Source organism: Acartia tonsa, chromosome 15 (assembly GCF_053477335.1).
Source record: "Acartia tonsa isolate MP-2025a chromosome 15, ASM5347733v1, whole genome shotgun sequence".
Classification (NCBI taxonomy): Eukaryota; Metazoa; Arthropoda; class Copepoda; order Calanoida; family Acartiidae; genus Acartia; species Acartia tonsa.
In genome coordinates, this window is record NC_137274.1 from 5,205,757 (window position 1) to 5,228,988 (window position 23,232).

The 23,232-nt window shown below is 35.3% G+C and overlaps 1 protein-coding gene across 1 annotated transcript in view; it reads right to left on the reverse strand.

Annotated features, from left to right (window-relative positions):
- The window catches only part of LOC145307640 (venom dipeptidyl peptidase 4-like), a 40,427-nt gene that overhangs the window by 901 nt on the left and 16,294 nt on the right, over positions 1–23,232 (reverse strand). The window contains exons 13-31 of the mRNA XM_080150124.1: positions 23,175–23,232; positions 22,487–22,562; positions 22,088–22,195; positions 20,753–20,830; positions 19,742–19,823; positions 19,088–19,171; positions 18,025–18,090; positions 15,900–15,947; positions 12,973–13,084; positions 12,270–12,310; positions 11,486–11,541; positions 9,251–9,350; positions 5,806–5,902; positions 5,328–5,461; positions 4,321–4,418; positions 3,843–3,883; positions 2,134–2,272; positions 1,731–1,854; positions 742–881 (exon numbers count right to left, since the gene is read on the reverse strand). The exon at positions 23,175–23,232 is cut by the window's right edge and continues 7 nt beyond it. Of these exons, the coding sequence (XP_080006250.1) occupies positions 742–881; positions 1,731–1,854; positions 2,134–2,272; positions 3,843–3,883; positions 4,321–4,418; positions 5,328–5,461; positions 5,806–5,902; positions 9,251–9,350; positions 11,486–11,541; positions 12,270–12,310; positions 12,973–13,084; positions 15,900–15,947; positions 18,025–18,090; positions 19,088–19,171; positions 19,742–19,823; positions 20,753–20,830; positions 22,088–22,195; positions 22,487–22,562; positions 23,175–23,232 (1,682 nt within the window). The remainder of the gene's footprint in view (positions 1–741; positions 882–1,730; positions 1,855–2,133; positions 2,273–3,842; positions 3,884–4,320; positions 4,419–5,327; positions 5,462–5,805; positions 5,903–9,250; positions 9,351–11,485; positions 11,542–12,269; positions 12,311–12,972; positions 13,085–15,899; positions 15,948–18,024; positions 18,091–19,087; positions 19,172–19,741; positions 19,824–20,752; positions 20,831–22,087; positions 22,196–22,486; positions 22,563–23,174) is intronic.

Sequence of the window (23,232 nt, forward strand, 5' to 3'; positions counted from 1 at the left end):
TAGCGCATACGTTTGATGTCTTAGAAGTGAAAAATTTGAATCATTACTTAGCCTAAGACATAATTTGGGACATCAAAAATGATTCTGCTGATACTAAGTCAGATGCAAAAAATATTACAGGCGTAACTCATTAGCATGCACTTTTCCTTAACCTAGGATGATGAACCTGGCGTTTGAGTTTCATGGACAACATCATCGTCCGTATAGGGAGTAAAAGTGGGTTAAGATGCTGTTTTTTTTTGTTATAATTTTTTTTGTAATGGTACCCAGTTCCCAATATAATCTAACCTAACCTAAACATAAGTAAAAAAAACTACTGCTCTCTTTCTTCTTTACAATTTATTTCAAAAAATAGCATTTTTATATTTGTTGGTTCAAAAAATTTAGGAATTTAGTGAATTTTGATTGTTAAAGGAGAGGTAGATTGTGCTAAAATTCCGTAAAGGTGTTTGTTTTAAGGCTTAAAAACAGTAGAACATTAACAATTATGTTAACTTTGAAAAAAAAATTTTGTCTATAGTTATTTTCAATAAAAAATACACATATTTAGTGAATATTATCGTTCTACTACTGTTTTCAAGCCTTTTTACTTTTTCAACCTGCCTTTCTCTTTATTAAATTAAGTGTTCAGAGGTTACAACTACTAACTTTAATCTCCAGAAGGGGTAATTATGTGTACATGGAAAAGTAAATCGATTAATAGGTCATTGTCTTATCCTTTCAGATCTTAGGATAACATACCTGAAAAGAACATCAGCCTCCTCCAGAGATCTGGCTAACATCATGGACTGTTGGTAGTGGACATTATCATCAGCTGTGCCATGCACCATCAAGAATTTCTTCTTGTCAAGTTTAGCTGCCACAGCAGATACATCACTAGCCTAAACAGTAAAAAATCATGATAACCTTATACATGATACATATATTCTTTACAATAATATACATACATATACTCCTTGAATTAATTTACAAATTCTTTTTGCAATTATATACATACACTTTTTGAAATAAAATATACATATACTCTTTGCAATAATAAAAATATGCTTTGCAATAATATACAAATACTCTTTGCAGTAATATACATATACTCTTTGCAATAATATACAAATACTCTTTGCAGTAATATACATATACTCTTTGCAATAATATGCATATAATCTTTGCAATTATATATATATACTCTTTGCAATTATATACATATACTCTTTGCAATAATATGCACATGCTCTTAATGATAATATACTTATACTCTTTGCAATAATATACATATATTCTTTGCAATAATATACAAATACTCTTTGCAATAATATGCACATGCTCTTAATGATAATATACTTATACTCTTTGCAATAATATACATATATTCTTTGCAATAATATACAAATACTCTTTGCAATAATATGCACATGCTCTTAATGATAATATACTTATACTCTTTGCAATAATATACATATGCTCTTTGTAATTATAAACATATACTCTTTGTAATAATATACATATACTCTTTGCAATAATATACATATACTCTTTGCAATAATATGCATATAATCTTTGCAATTATATACATATACTCTTTGTAATAATATACATATACTCTTTGCAATAATATACATATACTCTTTGTAATAATATACACTTAATCTTTGCAATTATATACATATACTCTTTGCAATAATATACATATACTCTTTGTAATAATATACATATACTCTTTGTAATAATGTTACCTGATATCCACGAAGATTATCATCTGGAGTGGGCAGGCCCAGGTACCTCTCAGAGTAGATGGAATCATAGTAGATCCAGTTAGTTACAGGGGCCACACTGATCCCACACTTGAAGATGTTTCCCCTGAAACATAAATTAATGACTATATTACTACCATAGTCATTACCATTACTGTTAGATGTTTGTTTTGTGTAAAAACACACTTGAACACTATTCTCAATACAAAAACAATGCTACATCATGCTTGTATCTCATCCCCATACATAAAACCACTATAGTCAAGAATATCCTATGGTTGTAATCCCTTACTCTCAAAAATATCTTATCATATCATTGGCTATGGTTTTTTTTTAAAAGTTTGTACTTGAAACACTAGGTTGTATTCCAATATGATATCCCTACCTATCAGAATCTCTGGCAAGAACACTGGCTGTCACAAAGCCTCCATAGCTCCAGCCCCAGATGGCAACCTTGGATTTGTCAATAAAGTTATAGAGACTTACAAGCTGGGTAGTAACATCAATCTGATCCTCTACCTCTACCTATACACAAGATACTTGCAATAATTGTTGAGGTGACTAATCATGAAGGATGAATAAGGGGCGCCGTGGCTCAGTGGTAACACACTGAGCTACGGTGGTGAGAGTTCGAGTTCAATTCTCCATGTGTTGACTTGAATTTCTCATTCGCAATAATGATCACGCAACTTCCCCTGGTTGTGTTAGAAGGGGATTATTGAGTAAGTTTGGATACTCAATAGTCAAGAACATAATATCAGTACTACACTTATCCCAAGCTCCTCTGCGGAAAGCGTCATTCATTACGGTGACTTAATTTGGGACACCTGCCATACTCGGCGAGGGTGAGGTAATAATGAGTAGCTCTCATGAGATAGCGGGTCAAGTCATAATGTGCTTGAACGTGGAGCTTGATAGCCCTAGTGGCTAGACAAAAGTGTCTCAACCTACTCCATGACTACTTAGGCCCAAACCCTAAGAAACTATGGCTAATCAATCAATGAAGGATGAATAAGGATGGGATACAACAATAAGATAAGAATGAATGTTATTGGTATGACCTTTATTCTTTGTATTAGATAGATCAGTTTTAGATTCCACCAGGATGTGGAGCTCATAACTACAATTTTTTAAACAGTTCATTCTTGTAACTCATCCTTATTCATTAGAACACTCTGAAGAGATTTAGCGATGGGAAATTAAATCAATGTACGGGTTCTAACGCAGTGGCCTAACAACAAAATAGCTATGGATAACTTTATTATAATTGGATAATCAAAAACAAATAGGTTTTTCAAACAAGTATGAAAGTTAGATTGACACTGTCTGATATGCCACTTAAGAACTATTTTCTTTAATATCATGCAAAAGTAATTGAATTAATAGTTATACAACTAAGGTTAATTGCAGAGGCCACATTAGAGTGTCTTATAAAACCTTAGCAATTAAAACAATAACCTAATCTTTATTTGAATATTTTCATTCTTAGTTTTATTGTCTGCTTGCATAACTTAAATTATTTTTGGCAATAGAAAAATAACAAATATGATGAGGCATTCTGCGCTAGTAACCCGAGATTTTATATAGAAATTAGCTAAAATAAGAATTTGCTTTCTAGATTAGGGGATTTTTTTCCCCGGCTTTTTTTGAAATTCAAGTAGTGCAGTTGCAATTATTATTCCTTTTGGTGAAAAACCACTTGTGTCAAAATTTTAACCATTTTGGACAAAAAACCGCTATTTTTGAAATTGGCCAATTTTTAGAGTTTTTTTGAACTTTTTTCAGGCTAGGAACGAGATATTTTGAAAATTTCAAAAATTCCTGATTTTACTCCTCAAGACCTATTCAGGGAGCACCATGAAGCCATAGTTCTGATGCAATGAATTTTTTACCCCCATTAGGGGGGCGTCAAACTTTCAAAGTGAAATTACTGGGCATAATACTTGTCCAAAATGGTTAAAATTCTAACACAAGTATTTTTTCACCAAAAGGCATAGTAATTGCAACTGCACTACTTGAATTTCAAAAAAGCCGGGGAAAAAAAATCCCCTAGTGTAGATAACACAAAAACAACAATAACAAAGCATCTTGTTTCCTGTCCAATATTGTAATAGATCTCATTCAGCATGTCATCACCTGGGTAACAAGTAACATTTTTGTTTAAGTTGGCAGGTTTTAACCTATTTTTTGAGGGGATAGGTCAATTCTAAGAAATGGCCTGATATCACTAAAAAATATACTGGAAGTCTTTATGTCCAGTGAGATCTTGTAAATGCCTGTTACAATTGTTAAATTGTTTCAGTTAAAACCTCAAAACTTTTTTTGACAATAGCTGACTCAGTTTTTAAAAATCATGTGAATTTTTAAATTATTCTAGGGGGAGTAATTAACCCTATCCCATGTAAATCTTATTCCCAAAGTAAAAAAATAAAGAGGGTGGCAAAAATATTTCGCTCATCAACCCCCATGTTGTCCAACCCCCTCCCCCCCCCCCCAAAAAAAAAACAAACTTGAACGTCCTTTTTTATAGCTGTCCAATTATTGAGCCTTGTCTGAACAAGAATGTTACTTTCCTTTGAATCCAGATCCTCTCCCATCAATTAAACCATAGATAATGTTTTCTGAGGTGGTTAGATATGTACCCCAGTCCAGTTTGAACCTATCATTTACCTAAATAGATAGAAAGATAGATATATAGACAGGTATGTACCCAGTCCAGTTTGAACCTATCATTTACCTAGATAGATAGAAAGATAGATATATAGATAGGTATGTATTCCAATCCAGTTTGAACCTATTATTTACCTAAATAGATAGAAAGATAGATATATAGACAGGTATGTACCCCAGTCCAGTTTGAACCTATCATTTACCTAAATAGAAAGAAAAATAGATATACAGATAGGTATGTACTCCAATCCAGTTTGAACCTATTATTTACCTAGATTGATAGATAGAAAGAGGAGAAACACATGGATAGCCAGCATCTGACAATTACTTTTTTGATAGATAGATGCAGAGCTATATAGGTTAGACTCATATGCAGATTGCATCTCTCCAATATTTTTAGATACATAGAGGATAGATAGATTCATAGCTAGATGGATAGATATATTGCTAATCACATTGACGGCTTGAATTAGACATTTACTTTAACAGATAGATTAATATGTAAATCGATAATTGAATGGGAGGGAGGAGAGGGGTCCAACTCACCCTTAAAAAAGCACAACAGGACCAGTTTATATATTTCCTGAGAAGAACAATTATGTCGATCAAGTGGTTACTGAGATCTTAAGCTTCACAAACGACATGACATACCGACATCATAATACTCTGTATTACAGAGTAAACATATAGCTATTTAATCAGCTTAAGATCTTAGTAGCTGCAGGAAACATAAGGTTGTGCTTCTAAGGATAAATTCATGCAGGTCCTGTGATGGTTTTAAGCTAATTTTAAAATCATTATCAAAGCATAATTACTTTCGAGTTAGAAACAAAATACACATTATCATCATTGCCAGATCTTTAGGTTAACTAAGACATCCTATTATATATGTATAAAACACCATGTTACCTGTTGTGAGTTGGGACCTCCATAAACATTTATCATCAAGGGGTACTTTTTATTTTCAGAGAAATCTGGAGGCAGGTACAGCCTCACCTTGGCCATGTACTTTCCTCCGGCCACTGGGATGTCCAAATTAGATACCTGGTCAGTCATTCATTTCTTAATTAGTAACTACGCACCTAGAGATCAATATTGGTACTTTAGGGAAGGGAGGGGGGGGGGGAGTATTGCCCTCCAATTTACATTTCAGTGTTATAAAGAAAAAGTAAAACAAAAGATTAAAAATAATAATACTTGAATATATAGATGTACAAACCTTTCTAGAGAGCTTCTATAACTTTTCAATTGTTATTTGAAACTAATGGGACAATTCTAACATTCCCAAACTGACAAAAAGTGCTATCTATTATAGGTAAACATAACTTTGCTTTTAAAATTTTTTTGTGATGTTCAGAGAAGATTTCTGTTAGTTAACAAATGAATTCCTTTGGAAGACGTTTTCTAGCCAGATCTGCAGATAGTTGTCCATTATTAACCAGGATATCCAGCCTCTGGTTAGGGTTAGTCTTGTACATATATACCTAGATAGATAGATAGATAGATAGATAGATAGATATATAGATAGATATATAGATAGATAGATAGATAGATAGATGTCCATTATTAACCAGAATATCCAGCCTCTGGTTTGGGTTAGTCTTGTACATATATACCTAGATAGATAGATAGATAGATAGATAGATATATATATAGATAGATAGATAGATATTTAGATAGATAGATAGATGTCCATTATTAACCAGAATATCCAGCCTCTGGTTGGGGTTAGTCTTGTACATATATACCTAGATAGATAGATATATAGATAGATAGATAGATAGATAGATAGATAGATAGATAGATAGATAGATAGATAGATAGATAGATAGATAGATAGATAGATAGATAGATAGATAGATAGATAGATAGATAGATAGATATATAGATAGATAGATGTTCATTATTAACCAGAATATCCAGCCTCTGGTTGGGGTTAGTCTTGTACATATATACCTAGATAGATAGATAGATAGATAGATAGATAGATAGATAGATAGATAGATAGATGTCTATTATTAACCAGAATATCCAGTCTCTGGTTGGGGTTAGTCTTGTACATATATACCTAGATAGATAGATAGATATACAGGGTGCGGCACATAAATCCGGACTTTTTTTAAACGGCCATAGCGCCAAGACTACTTGACCGATCAGGACGTTTGACCCCACTATGAAAAGCTTAGGTAATGAGCTTTTTACCCATAAAATGCTTTGGACGATGTAGGACGTGTACTCTAAGCTGGCCGCGCATATGTTCAACTAAGCAAATTCAAAGTGCGTAGATTGCTCATGAAACTTGCTGAAGGTACTGTTAGATACATAAGTTAGGTACTAGAAATTACTATAGTTCTCTATTTAAGTTGACTTGCCCGTGTACTTCGGCAAATTGACACGTGGCAAATTGACACGTGGCAAATTGTGAGATGTCAAAAACGGCAAAAATCTTGAAAATTTCACGATTCTCGTCTACAGGGGCCCATATGGAACCTTGAATCTCGTTTTAGACTATGGGTTGCGCTGACAACCCTAGCTAAATCTTCATGCCATTTCCAAAAAGGTATAAAACGTCGTTCTAGCTCAACTGTGGCCCAAATAAGAGCCGCCGTGTCGAAGCGTAGCTTGAAAGATGGGAATTTGGATCCTGCGGTTACTCACGCCCCTAAGGAAATATGGCCTCCCAGCAGCCCAGATCTTAATCAATTAGACTATTTGGCCCAGAGCTACTTTGAAGCATGCACCAATAGTCGTGCCTATACCATCAAGACCTCCCTCATTGCCACTATCAAGGAGAACTTCGCCAGTTTGTACGGGGACATGGTGACCAGGGCCTGCAGGCGGTTCAGGGGGCGGGTAGGGGCGGTAATTGAGGCTGTCGGCGATTTTATTGAATAATCTAATAGTCATATACCTATTTTGCCTCTCAGTTTTTAAAATTCGATAAAATCTTTAAAATTGACGATTTTATGTTCATTTGTTTACAAATTAGAAAAAGTCCGGATTTATGTGCCGCACCCTGTATAGATAACTTTTCATCAAGTATCTAGCCTCGAGTTGGGGTTTGTTTGGTACATGTATACCTTGATAGATAGATAGATATAAATGTATATAGATAGATGTGCATAATTAGTCTGATACAATACTAGATAGATAGATATATAATATAGAAATAGATTATTATTCACCAAGATATCCAGCCTCTGGTTTTTGTGCATTTCCCCAACTATAAGTCAGTCAAAGTCATATTTCGCTTCCTTACCCTTATTTATCAACCTTTTACCAACGACCAGACATACAATTTTATAGCTATTTGTCAATGAGAGTAAAATATTTATTAAATCAGAACTATGGCTTCATGGTGCTCCCAGGAAAGGCCTTGAGGAGTAGAATCAGGAACTTTTGTCTGGTTAAAAATATCTCGTTCCTAGCCTTAGAAATTACTAAAAAAAACACCATTTTTTAAGGTTTATTAAGAATTGTTCAATTTGTAGAGGTTTTTTGAAGTCATAGTTCTGATTTAATAAATTTTTGACACCCATTGACAAATAGCTATACAATTGAATGTCTGGTCGTCAGCGGTTTTAAGACTTAGGATACATTTTAAATCATCCAGAGGTGTATTATACTCATAAAAATCATTTGCAGATCCCCGCTTTGGTATCAGAAAAAAAATGTCCAAAATCGACCCACCCTAAATTATATATACATAGAAAGATTTTGTTTAGTTGTTAAGTTTAATTATTCTATAACATTATAAATAGAACATCGCTAGCTAGCCAAAAGTATGTAAATTAGTTGCAAAATGGCTTAAATACAGAATTTTAGTAAATGAATATAGAAATGCTTTGCTTATAACATTGTACCTTTTATAATAGAAATCAGTATTCCAAAAATCAGATGATTTAAATCACATAAAAAGCAACAGGTTTTAAATGGACGAACGGTCTTTTTGGTAATCGTACCTAACTGTTATAGGAATCAACAACCAAAGTTTAAAATCGATAGGACAATTCTAACATGTATAAATTGACGAAAAGAGCTAACTGTTACGGACCGACCTACCCTTAATATAGGAAAGCTTTGCTTTTACTAAAAGTTACCTGTGGCACGTGAGGTCCATCACATGACATAGCATAGAAACTGTGGTCAGCAGAGAATAGATAGATAGATAGATAGAAAGATGGATAGATAGATAGATAAATAGATAGATTGATAGATGGATATTTAGATAGATAGATAGATGGATACATAAGGCTACCTGTGGCACGTGAGGTTGGATATTTAGATAGATAGATAGATGGATATTTAGATAGATAGATAGATGGATATTTAGATAGATAGATAGGCTACCTGTGGCACGTGAGGTCCATCACATGACATAGCGTAGAAACTGTGGTCAGCAGAGAATAGATAGATAGAAAGATAGATGGATGGATAGATAGATAGATAAATAGATAGATTGATAGTTAGATAGATAGATAGATGGATATATAAGGCTACCTGTGGCACGTGAGGTCCATCACATGACATAGCATAGAAACTGTGGTCAGCAGAGAATAGATAGATAGATAGATAGATAGAAAGATAGATGGATGGATAGATAGATAGATAGAAAGATAGATGGATATTTAGATAGTTAAATAGATAGATAGATGGATATATAAGGCTACCTGTGGCACGTGAGGTCCATCACATGACATAGCATAGAAACTGTGGTCAGCAGAGAATAGATAGATAGATAGATAGAAAGATAGATGGATAGAAAGATAGATAGATAGATAAATAGATAGATTGATAGTTAGATAGATAGATAGATGGATATATAAGGCTACCTGTGGCACGTGAGGTCCATCACATGACATAGCATAGAAACTATGGTCAGCAGAGAATTCAAATTCATTGAATCCACAGGTTCCACCACGAGAGTTCAGCTCCTACCGCACACATAGGAGTAAGAATAAGGTTGCAAATTTTAGGGTTGGGCCGGATACTTTTTTGGCCGGATACCGGATATCCAGTATCCGGATAGTTTCAATATCCGGTATCCGGCCGGATATCTGGCCAACGCTCGATATCCAGCAAATTACCCGATATCCGGTGGGATAACCGGATATCCGGCAGTAAAAAATCAGCCGGATAACCGGTATCCGGATAGTTTCAATATCCGGTAACTTGCCGGATATCAAATATGGCTGGATATCCGGCCAAACCCTAGTTGCAATACAGTCACTGTACCATACATGACGTCGTTTATGACTCAGTGTCAAGTCCCAATACATTCTATGTAGCGAAGCTATTCTATAATTCACTTTGTCTGTCCGTCAATACGACTTTCTCAACTGCTAGTTAAGATAGACAGCTAAAGATTTTAAATAAGATTCCTATGACGTATGGGCATCTAGTCTATACATCTGAGCTGGATCTTTAAAAGCGTAGCCGTTGCCGTAGTCGTGGTCAGAGTTACAGCCACCAACCTAATAGCGATCTTTAAATCATATTAACCACGCGTTGCCGTGGCCACAAAAAAAAATGCGATCTTTAAATCATATTGGCAACGCGTGGTCGTAGTCATAGCGTGGTTAACCACGCTAAAAGTGACCACAGTCCGTTAGTGTGGCTAAAGCGTTGCTAAAGCCACAGCCATGACTACGGCCACGGCTACAGCCACGCCAACGGCTACACATTTAAAGATCCAGCTCTGTATATCTGTTTAGCTGCTGATAATAAAGAAAGATATGTGTTTGAGATTTCCTTTTCAAATTCCATTGAACACAAAGTATTCACTTTGTAACTAACATCGTCGGTCCGTATTTTAATCATAGATGTTAAACATTATTATTTTCAGTTAGGGAGTGGACATTGTACTATAAATTATACTGGTATTAGAATGTCCTCACTAATTTTACTAAGAGACGGGTAAAATCCATAAAAGTGTGAGTTCTGAGGCTTAAAAACAGTAGTAGAATGATAATATTCTCCAAATATGTGTATTCCTTATTGAATAGAACCATAGACAAATTTTTTAAAAAGTTAACGATACCTGAAAATTGTTTGAAAAAACCGTGAAATTTTCAATCCTTAGCTAATGTCAAAGAGACACAAATTAATTTTTTACATCTATAATACAAAGTAGAACGATGTCTGTCTGTCCGTCTGAAGCTTAAGATCTAGTAACCGCTGAACCGATTGGGTTCTTCTTTCCTTGGGTGGTGGGACACCCCCAACCCCCCCGAAAAAAAAATTCTTTTTAAAACTAAAATTAAAATAGTGGGGTCGACTACCCCCCCCCCCCCAAAAAAAAAAAATTGCCCCCCCAAAAAATTTTAATTTTTTATTTTTCTTTTAAATCTAAAATACGAAAAATTGGTTTGATTAAACCTCTTGGGGCAAAGCCCCTAGAGGCTAGGTGCGAAGCCGCTAGTATAATACATAGAATTACCATGGACAATCATATATTGTTTAAAAAATAATATCTTTGAAATAATTGGCATTATTTGTAATTTTTGAAACTCTTTCCAATACTTTTTTTTTAAATTGTCTATTTTGTTATTATTGTCAGTTTGACATTAGCGAAGCATTTGATGAATTTTTCGAGTTTTTTAACAATTTTTTTTAACTTAAAAACTCACATCTTTATGGAAATTACCCGCAACCTACAGGTCTCTGTGTCCAAACTTTTTTACCAATAGTTTAATTCAACAGAAGGGGTAATATTGTTTATTATAATTAGGGCTGTACGTACAGTACATTGTCTTACATCCTTAATATTCCAGATAAAGGGAACCTTATAACTAGAGACGTTTTAAATAGAAACAAAAGTTTTAAAAAAATAGCCTAAAACCACCACTGGACCAACTGCTTTATTCCTCAAAGAGTGGGTTCCCATCAGTTGAGTGGTTATGTAGATGGACAGAAAGACAGGTAGACATCCAACTACTATATATTATAAATATGTTATTTTGTGCCTTCATTAACATTTTCCTTTGCGTCTGTAAAAATAGACTGGAAAAGAATAGGTCCCAGTACTGAACCTTGGCGAACCCCATGCTTTATTATTCATAATCCTTTCCTGACAACTTAAGCATGTAACAAGACCAGGCTGACCAGACTGGAAATCTGTCACCTAAAATAATTACAGTGTTAAAATATTTCAAACTTTAACGGTTTGGGGAGAGGAGGACGGAGGATGCCACCAAACCTAGCAGGTACATCCAGGTAAAGAGCAAAACTATTTTTTGACTTAAACAAAAAAATTTATGTAGCCAAATTACTAAAAATAAAAAAAAGTAATACAATTGAGAACACATTAGACTATTTTTTTCTACGAATTTTGCGAATTCGTTATTTAAACGAGAAAATGTTTTCCTGCTGGGTAGGTGCGAAAATTTGCGATCCGTTCTGCTGGGTAAGTAATAGAAGATGTTATTACACCTCTTGGGGCTAAGCCCCTTGAGGCTAGGGGCGAAGCCGCTAGTATTAAAAAAGTAATACAATTATTATAATGATATATGTATAGATGATCATGTGAATTTCAAGGCAAGGTAAAGACATATTTAAATTTAACAAAGGAGGGAGGGGACATAGGACTGTAGATTACACTGGTACCCAAAGTTTTATAACTTTATAACTATGTTATATCATTCGTTGCAACAAAAACGTTAGTTATATTTCTTATATTTTATACCTGAAAATCCTTGAAATTTACTTAGGGATAGATGGGACATTGAAAAGTAAATAACATGTTGATGTTGATATTTTGATTAGTTGGCTCGAAACTAGTAGTGTCCAATCTTTTATCCACAACGTCTTATCCCTTAATACCCCTGTATTACCGCCTCATTATTTTCTTACCTTGTACAGATGTCTCTCTCCTGGGCTATTTTCTTTAGTGGCCTACACATCCAACATTGCTTTTTTATTCTGCCTTTTTATACATGATAAACTTTGATGCTGTACGTATTGGTGCAAAAAATGGGGACAAATTTCAAATTGTTTTGGCGTGTGACGTCATACCCCCATCTCTTTTCTAGGAGGTTTCTTTCCTCCTTCCCTTTTCTTTCCCCTCACTTGTGACGTAAATAAACAGCCCCGTCAAATCAATTTAAAAATTGTCCCCATTTTTTGCACCAATACGTACAGCATCTAAACTTTTAGCTGTAAAAACTGAAGGGTTGTACAAATTTTGCACCATAAAATCTATCCATAAATATCAGAGTAGACTATGAAAGAGAATAGGTCTCAGCACTGAACCTTGAAGGACCCCATGTATTATTTTTTCTCGTTTTCATTCGAATCCGGTGGATAGGAACCGGTTCTCATCCATACGAAAAAACTATGTCTAGCATCGTATTATATCCAGCTTTCTACGAATATAGAAATGTACAATCATAAGATTAAAACCAGTCTTTTTAGCCCGTGCCTTTGTCATCTCGGGGCTGAAAAAACTAGCTTTAATCTTATAATTGTACATTCTATATCCGCGGAAAGCCGTTTATAATACGATGAAAGAAATAACTATTATAATCCTTTCCTGACAACTTATAAACCAATGTTTCCTTGAAATAAATTTCATGGTTGACTTCATCCCAGTGAAGGATATTAGTGACTACCATAGCTCCGCTGGTGATGGGTACTCTCTGGTTTGTGTCTCTGTTGATCACATTCACCTGGATAATACATATTAGTGACTACCATAGCTCCGCTAGTGATGGGTACTCACTGGTTTGTGTCTCTGTTGATCACATTCACCTGGATAATACATATTAGTGACTACCATAGCTCCGCTAGTGATGGGTACTCTCTGGTTTGTGTCTCTGTTGATCACATTCACCTGGATAATACATATTAGTGACTACCATAGCTCCGCTAGTGATGGGTACTCACTAGTTTGTGTCTCTGTTGATCACATTCACCTGAATGATATATATTAGTAACTACCATAGCTCCGCTAGTGATGGGTACTCTCTGGTTTGTGTCTCTGTTGATCACATTCACCTGGATAATACATATTAGTGACTACCATAGCTCCGCTGGTGATGGGTACTCACTGGTTTGTGTCTCTGTTGATCACATTCACCTGGATAATACATATTAGTGACAACCATAGCTCCGCTAGTGATGGGTACTCACTGGTTTGTGTCTCTGTTGATCACATTCACCTGGATAATACATATTAGTAACTACCATAGCTCCACTAGTGATGGGTACTCTCTGGTTTGTGTCTCTGTTGATCACATTCACCTGGATAATACATATTAGTGACTACCATAGCTCCGCTAGTGATGGGTACTCTCTGGTTTGTGTCTCTGTTGATCACATTCACCTGGATAATACATATTAGTGACTACCATAGCTCCGCTAGTGATGGGTACTCTCTGGTTTGTGTCTCTGTTGATCACATTCACCTGGGTAATACATAGGCATCATAAGGCATCTTCACATATTCTATTACATATTACATCTATAATACATAGTAGCTTGATGTATGTCCGTCCGTCCGTCTGTCTGTCTCGATTGGATTATACTCTTCAGGGAATATATCTAATGGTCCTGTGTTGGTTTTAAGCTATTTTCGATTTTCTGGTAGGGGCTAGGGGCGAAGCCGCTAGTTTGTATATAAAGTACTTAGCATTTTTTGTCTGTAGCAAAGGATCTCGCTAACCGCTGAATCGATATGGTTCTCATTTAATGTGAAGCTTCTTATAGGTCTAGTAAGGATTTTTAACTATTTTGGGGAAGGTTATCATCAAAATTCAAAATTAAACCCCCAAATTTTTTTTTCTCTCTTTCAAATAGAAAATTGGGTTCGATTTTTCCTTTCTCCTCCTAAAGTGCCTCTAGAGGCTTCTAGGAGCGTAACTCGATTATTTCTAAGAATCCGAAATCCAAAGATAATAAACCCAATATGCTGATAAGGCAAATCCACCGAACGTATAAAGATACACGACTCAATCATTCCTAAGATGATAAGGTTCAACTAAAATACCCATAACATACAAACAGTTAAATTATGGTGAAATGTGTAACATTTTTTTATTATACCAGCGGCTGCGCCCCTAGCTTCTAGGGCTATCTATTCGAAGGGGTATGGTTTAGCCTAAAACCATATCCAGACTTATTCATAAAATTATATTGTCCTAAAACCATCTCAGGACATATAAGAGGCTTCACTGTAAAGAAAAACCATCGGTTAGAAAGATCCTTCGCTACAGACAAAAAAAAGCTTAATTGGTACTTGATGTAATAGGATATTTTTGCCAATTTATAATAATTTATGTTGTTTGGGTGGAGTAATTACTGGTTTAAAGTAATTAATGATAAAAAGGTAAAGTTTTAAAAGCTCTTGAATATGGATGATTCAGTACAAATTTTTCTTATGCCTTTTTGGTTAGAATTTTTTAGCTCATTTATAAATATATGTATATAAGTGTCAATGTTCTTAAACTTCTAAAAATTGTATTGGCATCTTTAGGCAAAGGTCACAAATACATGGCATATTGGATTTAAATAAGGCAAGAAAATATGTATATTTGACCTTTTTGGATGTATAAATGCGCCAATATTAGATGTACTGTACATTTGTCAGCATACTTACAATCCTGTATAAGCTATAACCAACAAGCGAAATAAATCTAAAATAATATTTGGGGGGCAAATGGTGAGGTCGTCAATTTTACTATGTGTTGCCCCCCAACGACAGCTGAAAAACACGTATAGGTTTCGTGATTTTTTTTCCGAATTAATTTTGTTATTGGTATAAGCTGACTTACAATATTTAGTAAATAAATGTTAAAAATACATTGACAAAAACCATTTCCACAAAAACCATCCACAGTATTTCTGCTAAAAGTAAAAAAAATGTTAACGCTCATAAGGTTCCACTTGTCACGCATCAGTAATTGTTAAAAGCGAAGCTTTTCTATAATTAGGGTCGGTCCGTTCGTCCGTACGTCCGTACGTCCGTCCGCCCGAGATAGATAGCTTTTATTCGTTAATTTAGGCATGTTAGAATTGTCCTATCGATTTCAAACTTTGCATGATGATTCCTGTAGTAGTTGGATACGATTTAGAAAGCGTAGCAACTCTATAATCATTACCAGAATGTCCGTACGTCCATTTTAAACATGTTGATTTTTCTACTTTTTTAACAACAAATTTTTAAGTGTTTTAATTATCCGTTTGATCTGATTTTTGGTATATTGATTCCTGGGACAACAAAGAAAAATATTATAAGCGAAGCAACTCTATAAACAAGTCCAAAAATGTAAGTATGTCCATAAACATTATCCTGTTTTTAAGCAGTTTTTCAACAAATTTACCTACAATTTTGATTCGACATTTATACATTTATGTTCCGATTTTTCAGTTCAGATACTATACAAGTGTTAATGTCCGTTTGTCCTACCATTTCCTTGCTTCGCTTTTATGGATGTTGTCATCCTTGTTTCTTTACATACTGTGGCCATGATTTATTGATCATACCTGTTTGTACCCGTTTGCAGAAAGTGCCATGGCAAATCTTCTACCATCCTAAAAATACAAAATTTGAGAGATAGGACAATTAATAATATATTTTCTCGTATTCATTCGAATCCGGTGGATAGGAACCGGTTCTCATCCATACGAAAAAACTATGTCTAGCATCGTATTATAACCAGTTTTCTACGAATATAGAAATGTACAATCATAAGATAAAACTAGTTTTTTTTAGCCGGTGAATTCGTCACCTCGGGGCTAAAAAACTAGTTTTAATCTCATAATTGTACATTCTATATCCTCGGAAAGCCGTTTATAATACGATGCGAGAAATAACTATTAAAACCCTTTCTTTGAATATAATGTAAATCACCACACTCTTATGTTGCCAGCCTTAGTAAAACAAGAGCCTTTCCCTCCCCACCTCCTCCAAAGAAAAGAAAAAAGCCTCGACCCCCTATGATGCTTCTGTTGGTAACCTTAATAAAATGTTGCCCCACTCCCCCCCTCTACCCTTAGGTTGCATTTATTGTTACTTAGAAAAAAAATAGGTCCTCCCTTTTCTCTATTTTACTTCTATTTGCTATAAAAAAAAAACTTCAATTGGGTACCTTAGTAAAAACTAAGTCTCCCACCTACCTAAATGATTACCTTAGTAAAAACTAAGTCTCCCACCTCCCTAAATGGGTACCTTACTAAAAACTTAGTCTACCACCTCGCTAAATGGGTACCTTAGTAAAAACTAAGTCTCCCACCTCCCTAAATGGATACCTTAGTAAAAACTAAGTCTCCCACCTCTCTAAATGGATACCTTAGTAAAAACTAAGTCTCCCACCTACCTAAATGGATACCTTAGTAAATACTAAGTCTCCCACCTCCCTAAATGGATACCTTAGTAAATACTAAGTCTCCCACCTCCCTAAATGGATACCTTAGTAAAAACTAAGTCTCCCACCTCCCTAAATGATTACCTTAGTAAAAACTAAGTTTCCAACCTCCCTAAATGTATACCTTAGTAAAAACTAAGTCTCCCACCTCCCTAAATGATTACCTTAGTAAAAACTAAGTTTCCAACCTCCCTAAATGATTACCTAAGTAAAAACTAAGTCTCCCACCTCCCTAAATGGGTACCTTAGTAAAAACTAAGTCTCCCACCTCCCTAAATGATTACCTAAGTAAAAACTAAGTCTTCCACCTCCCTAAATGGATACCTTAGTAAATACTAATTCTCCCACCTCCCTATATGGATACCTTAGTAAATACTAAGTCTCCCACCTCCCTAAATGGATACCCTAGTAAAAACTAAGTCTCCCACCTCCCTAAATGGATACCTTAGTAAAAACTAAGTCTCCCACCTCCCTAAATGGATACCTTAGTAAAAACTAAGTCTCCCACCTCCCTAAATGGATACCTTAGTAAATACTAAGTCTCCCACCTCCCTAAATGGATACCTTAGTAAATACTAAGTCTCCCACCTCCCTAAATGGATACCTTAGTAAAAACTAAGTCTCCCACCTCCCTAAATGGATACCTTAGTAAAAACTAAGTCTCCCACCTCCCTAAATGGATACCTTAGTAAAAACTAAGTCTCCCACCTACCTAAATGGATACCTTAGTAAATACTAAGTCTCCCACCTCCCTAAATGGATACCTTAGTAAATACTAAGTCTCCCACCTACCTAAATGGATACCTTAGTAAAAACTAAGTCTCCCACCCACCTAAATGGATACCTTAGTAAAAACTAAGTCTCCCAACTCCCTAAATGGATACCTTAGTAAAAACTAAGTCTCCCACCTCCCTAAATGGATACCTTAGTAAAAACTAAGTCTCCCACCTCCCTAAATGATTACCTTAGTAAATACTAAGTCTCCCACCTCCCTAAATGGATACCTTAGTAAAAACTAAGTCTCCCACCTACCTAAATGATAACCTTAGAAAAAACTAAGTCTCCCACCTCCCTAAATGGATACCTTAGTAAAAACTAAGTCTCCCAACTCCCTAAATGGGCACCTTAGTAAAAACTAAGTCTCTCACCTCCCTAAATGATTACCTTAGTAAAAACTAAGTCTTCCACCTCCCTAAATGGATACCTTAGTAAAAACTAAGTCTCCCACCTCCCTAAATGGATACCTTAGTAAAAACTGGAGCCTCTTCTAATTCCAACCATCCATTTGGTGAAGTCATAACCAGGCTATCCTGAAATAATTTTAATACTAGTTCTAATAAAACCTCTCTGTATATCATTATATAGGTCTTATTTTTGTGTATCTCTGAACTAACTGACGGACAATTATATGAAAAATAAACCATACAGAAAAACAACTACTTGATTGCACGACTTTTGTATGGTAATTTCGATTAGACATTTTATGTTGATTGTTGAACCTTTGTTTTTTGGTTTACATTAATGAAAAACAGTGAGGGAGGGGACATTGGAAAGTAAATTACACTGGTACACGAAGATTTATAAACACGCTCACTACCCTGTTGGATAAAAACTTTTGCAATCTTGTTAAATCTTGATTGGTTGGTTGAAATTAGCAGCATCTAAGCTTATTAACCTATGATTCTAATGTAAAGGAGGGAAACATTTGTTTATCTAAAATTGGGGTATATATAAATTTTACGTCTATTGTCTCATCTCTTGCATGATATAATGATGATGACCTCTAGGGTGCTTGGTGTCGCTTTGTGTTCTAGACATCTCCATGCAGCTTCAAACATACTTTTTACTTGCGGTTTAAAACACCCATTCTCCCGATAGACAACCAACCCTTTGATTACACGACTTTTGTCTGTGCATGATAATGAATTGCGCCTATTTATAGGCCAAGGCATCCCTTCTTTACTAATATAGCAGCAGTAGGTATCATTTTTAAAGTTTTTAGCAGTGGGGTCCAGACTCGAACCTGGTTGTGTGAATGGGGCGCTTGTCCAAAATCTGTGATATGGAGATCGCTCTTCTATGAGTACTACTTAAATCCTACTTTTACTGCAATACACATAGACATTCTCAAAGTTGGCTTGTCATTGAAGAATGCTTTTCCTTTTATTCCCACAAGTATAATACGAATACTAGATGCGAAGCATTTCTATAAGAATCTTGTCTGTACGTTCAAAGTATTTTGAAATTTAGATGTCGCATCTCCAAACCCGACACCTAATACCTCTAATACCGCGGGTGTGTTGGTACCTGACAGTCAGGAGTTCTGCCCGACATATCACAAATATTGACCACAGAGTAGTTCTGATGCCGGTTCTCCCATGTCATAGCAACCTAAACAAAAGTCTATTAAGAACAAGATGCAATTTATCTTTTGGTGTGTTTACACTGGACTGCTTATTACACTAGTCCCAAAATTTTAAATAGCATTTTCTTATTCGTTTGCTTTAAAAATTTGGGAACTTCAGTTGAATTTTATTGGCTGTTTCATTAAGTTTAGTATCAAAACGTATCTTCCAATAATTGTAATCTACAGAAGGGGCATATTTGTGTATCATCATTGTGGATGTAATCAATTTATCGGCCATTTCCTTATACCCTTAAATTTCTGCCTGGCATGTCATGACAACCCAGACAGATAAAGAATCACAGCCAAAAATTTAGAAAGAAAACGTTTTAAAAATAGGGCATTTTTTATGGCGATTTCTCTTGAAAGGGTGGTGGTACCCTCCACAAAAGTAGTTATAATCCTTCTAAGGACCTTTGAGAAGATACGCTGTTAAGGAGAACCATATCGGTAGATCCTTCAGTACAAGAAGACACACAGAGATCCCGGAAGGATAGCTAAATTGTCTTCTTATATAGGCAGACCAAAAGTGATTAATACTAGATCTCTATATCTACCTCATTATCTGTAGGCCAAGTGACAGCATAGATAATTCTCTCTCTATCCTCAAAATAAGATGGAGGATCCAATCTCAGGGGTCTAAGAAAAAAATAAAATGAGGTTGACATCAAAAAGCACAAAATAAGCCTAACCTGGAATATAAACCACTGCACTGATGGACTTACGGACGGAGAAAGTTATAGATCAGATAGGTATTGAGTTGTCTTAAAAAAAGAAAGAAATAGAGAAAGTGTGAAAAAATGAAAATCACCAAACCTAATTTTTTTTGTCTTTTGAAGCATGAACAGACGAAAAAACAAATCAAGTTTAGATGCGCACAAATCATAGAAATATTCACTGAAAATATCACATGTCTATTTTAAATAGCTGCCGAAAATATCACATTTTCCCCCAAGCGTTACGGATTGACTAACAGACAGACAAAAAAACAAGAAAGCAAGCAATTGAAGTATGTGGGTCTAATAGATTGTCTATTACAGAAATAAAATCACAGTGTAGTTTTTCTATATTAAATGAAATAATCAAGTTCAATATAAATTTTGTTGTCTGCTAATATTTGTGTTGAGTTTGATCTAATAGGCGTGTAATAAATTTAGCGGCATTATGTGCGCTAGTAACCAAAGTCGTTAGAAGTAGCCAAAATGAGAAAAAGGACAGACAAGAAAATGAATTTTAGTTCCATCACTATATCCCAGAAATTAGGGTTGGGCCGGATATCCGGTCTGGCCGGTTATCCGGCAGGATATCTGGTCATTTTCAATATCCGGCCGGATACAGGATATTAAAACTATACGGTTACATGATATTCGGCTGGTTTTTGACGCCGGATATCCGGTTATCCGGCCGGATATCCGGTTATCCGGCCGGATACCCGGTAATTTGCCGGATATCGAACTTTGACCAGATATCCGACCGGGACCGGATATCCGGCATTATAAATCAATCGGATATCCGGTATCCGGTGTCCGGCCAAAAAAGTATCCGGCCCAACCCTACCAGAAATCTACCTGGGTGTTCTGGTGACGCCTCTGACAGTTGTTGAGAACACGGTCACTGTCGGATTTGTTCGTCCTGGCTTAGGATATCTAAACATAATACTAATATTAATACTCATTTCGGCGGAGACTAACGGCGAAACCGTTAAATACATAATTTTAATACATAATAATAATTATAAGCGTTTAAACAGTTTGCACGGGACACCCTGTATGATTCTATTTATCTTTTTTTGAATTTTGAAAGAGGACTATCCACGAACAAGAGCAAGTGATTCTAAGCATCTTCCAGCATTGACCCATATAGTATGTTTTTTAGTAAATATACTAGGTTTATGTTTGATATTTGCTTTATCAACTAAATTGTTAGGTTTCACCATGGTTTTATATGAAAAATTTTTGAAATGTAAAGCAATTTTTAAAGCAATATCATCAAATGCTTTGTTGAGTTCAAAAGACAAAACAAAATAAAACTGCAGAAAAGCATCAAATGTTGTAAATTACAAAAGTACATTAATTAAACTGTTTACAAGTTACTAACCCTTTCTCTAAATATACATTTTTAATCACAATAATATACTTTTGTGTCAAAGCTTTTAAACAACAGTTTGAACTCATCAAAACATTCGATGATATTGCACCAAACAATGCTTAACTTCTCAAAGTTTTTTTCGTATAAAACCATGGTGAAACTTTTTTTGTTGATAAAGCAAATATTAAACATAAACCTAGTATATTTACTAAAAAACATACTATGGGTCAATGCTGGAAGATGCTTAGAATCACTTGCTCTTGTTCGTGGATAGTCCTCTTTTCTATCAAATATAGATTGTATAGCTGCAAGGATCAGCCAAGCTTTTTATTTTACACAGACTAAACTACCAATAGCAGGACAGTATACATTTAAATTGACCAATGGAAGGCCAGTATGACGTCATTTTTATAGGCACTATAAAAAGCTTCTTGATTTAGATTAGGAGGGAGGGAAAATAGCGCGAAAATGGATCAAAACAATGTATTCCTATACATGAGAACACTATACTAGGGTTGGGCCAGATACTTTTTTGGCCGGATCCAGTATCCGGATAGTTTCAATATCATGTTTCCGGCCGGATATCTGGTCATTGCTCGATATCCGGCAAATTACCGGATATCCGACAAATTACCGACCGGATATCCGACAAATTACAGGATAACCGGATATCCGGCAGTGAAATCAGCCGGATATCCGGTATCCGGATGGTTTCAATATCCGGTAACTTGCGGGATATCGAAAATGGCCGGATTTCCGGCCAAACCGGATATCTGGCCCAACCCTACACTATATTATAGAAGAAGAACAAGTACCTGAGAGGAGTCTGAATAGGATACTGGAACTGAAGATTGGAAGGTTGACCATAGTGGGTAATAGTCATTACATCAACACTTGTATCATTAAACTCAATCCAAGCAATTCTGAACAAGTCCACCATAATAATTCAGTATTTTTTTTTTCAAGAAGGGTGCATTGAGCTGTAAATTATAAGGATACCCAACGTTTTATAAAAACATTATCTTATTCGTTTTTGGATAAAATTTTAATTGGTTTGTTTCAAACTAGCAGAGTCCAAAACTTAATGACCATAATGTTCGTCTACAGAAGGGGTTATTTTGTTTTTCATTAATGGGTATAAGTGTACATCAATTGTTGACTTATCCTTTAAGATCCCTGAAAGTTGGTAAATGTTGATATTATTAATATGATTCCTGTCTCCATTAGGACTGAACCAGATAGCTCTGGTGTCACTCAATACTTCCTCCTCATACACCCAGTCAGCAACTCCTGAGGAAATATGTAGAGTTGGGCCGGATATCCAGCCATTTTCAATATCCGGCCGGATACCGGAAATTAAAACCATCCGGTTACAGGAAATCCGGCTGATTTTTGATGCCGGATATCCGGTTATCCGGCCGGATATCCGGTAATTTGCCAGATATTGAACGTTGGCCAGATATCCGGCCAGGACCGGATATCCGGCATTAGAAATCAGCCGGATATCCGGTATCCGGTATCCGGCCAAAAAAGGATCCGGCCCAACCCTAGTCATATGGCAAGTTAATCAATCAACATATACATTTAAATGTAAGTCAGTCATTTCTACTAAGCATAAATTACTAAATAAATGTATTGCAGAAAACAAATCCTATATTTGCATAAATTGCTCCTGTTTTGGGCCAAATCTATGAATATGCATAATACATAGAAAAATTGTCAAATAATAGAATGATTTTTGAGCAGAGATTTAAACCTCACCGACAACAAGAGCTTACTTGACGTGAGAAAAAGTAACTTTGCGTGAGAGAAAAGACAAAAGTTACATGGCGTGGGAAAAAGTTAGTTGGCGTTGGAAATTTATTTTTCATGGGAAAATTACTTAAAATGTGTGAAACCTACCATTAAATACAACGCCTGGTGTTCCAGAGACTGTAATAGGCACATCTTTGGATTCAGG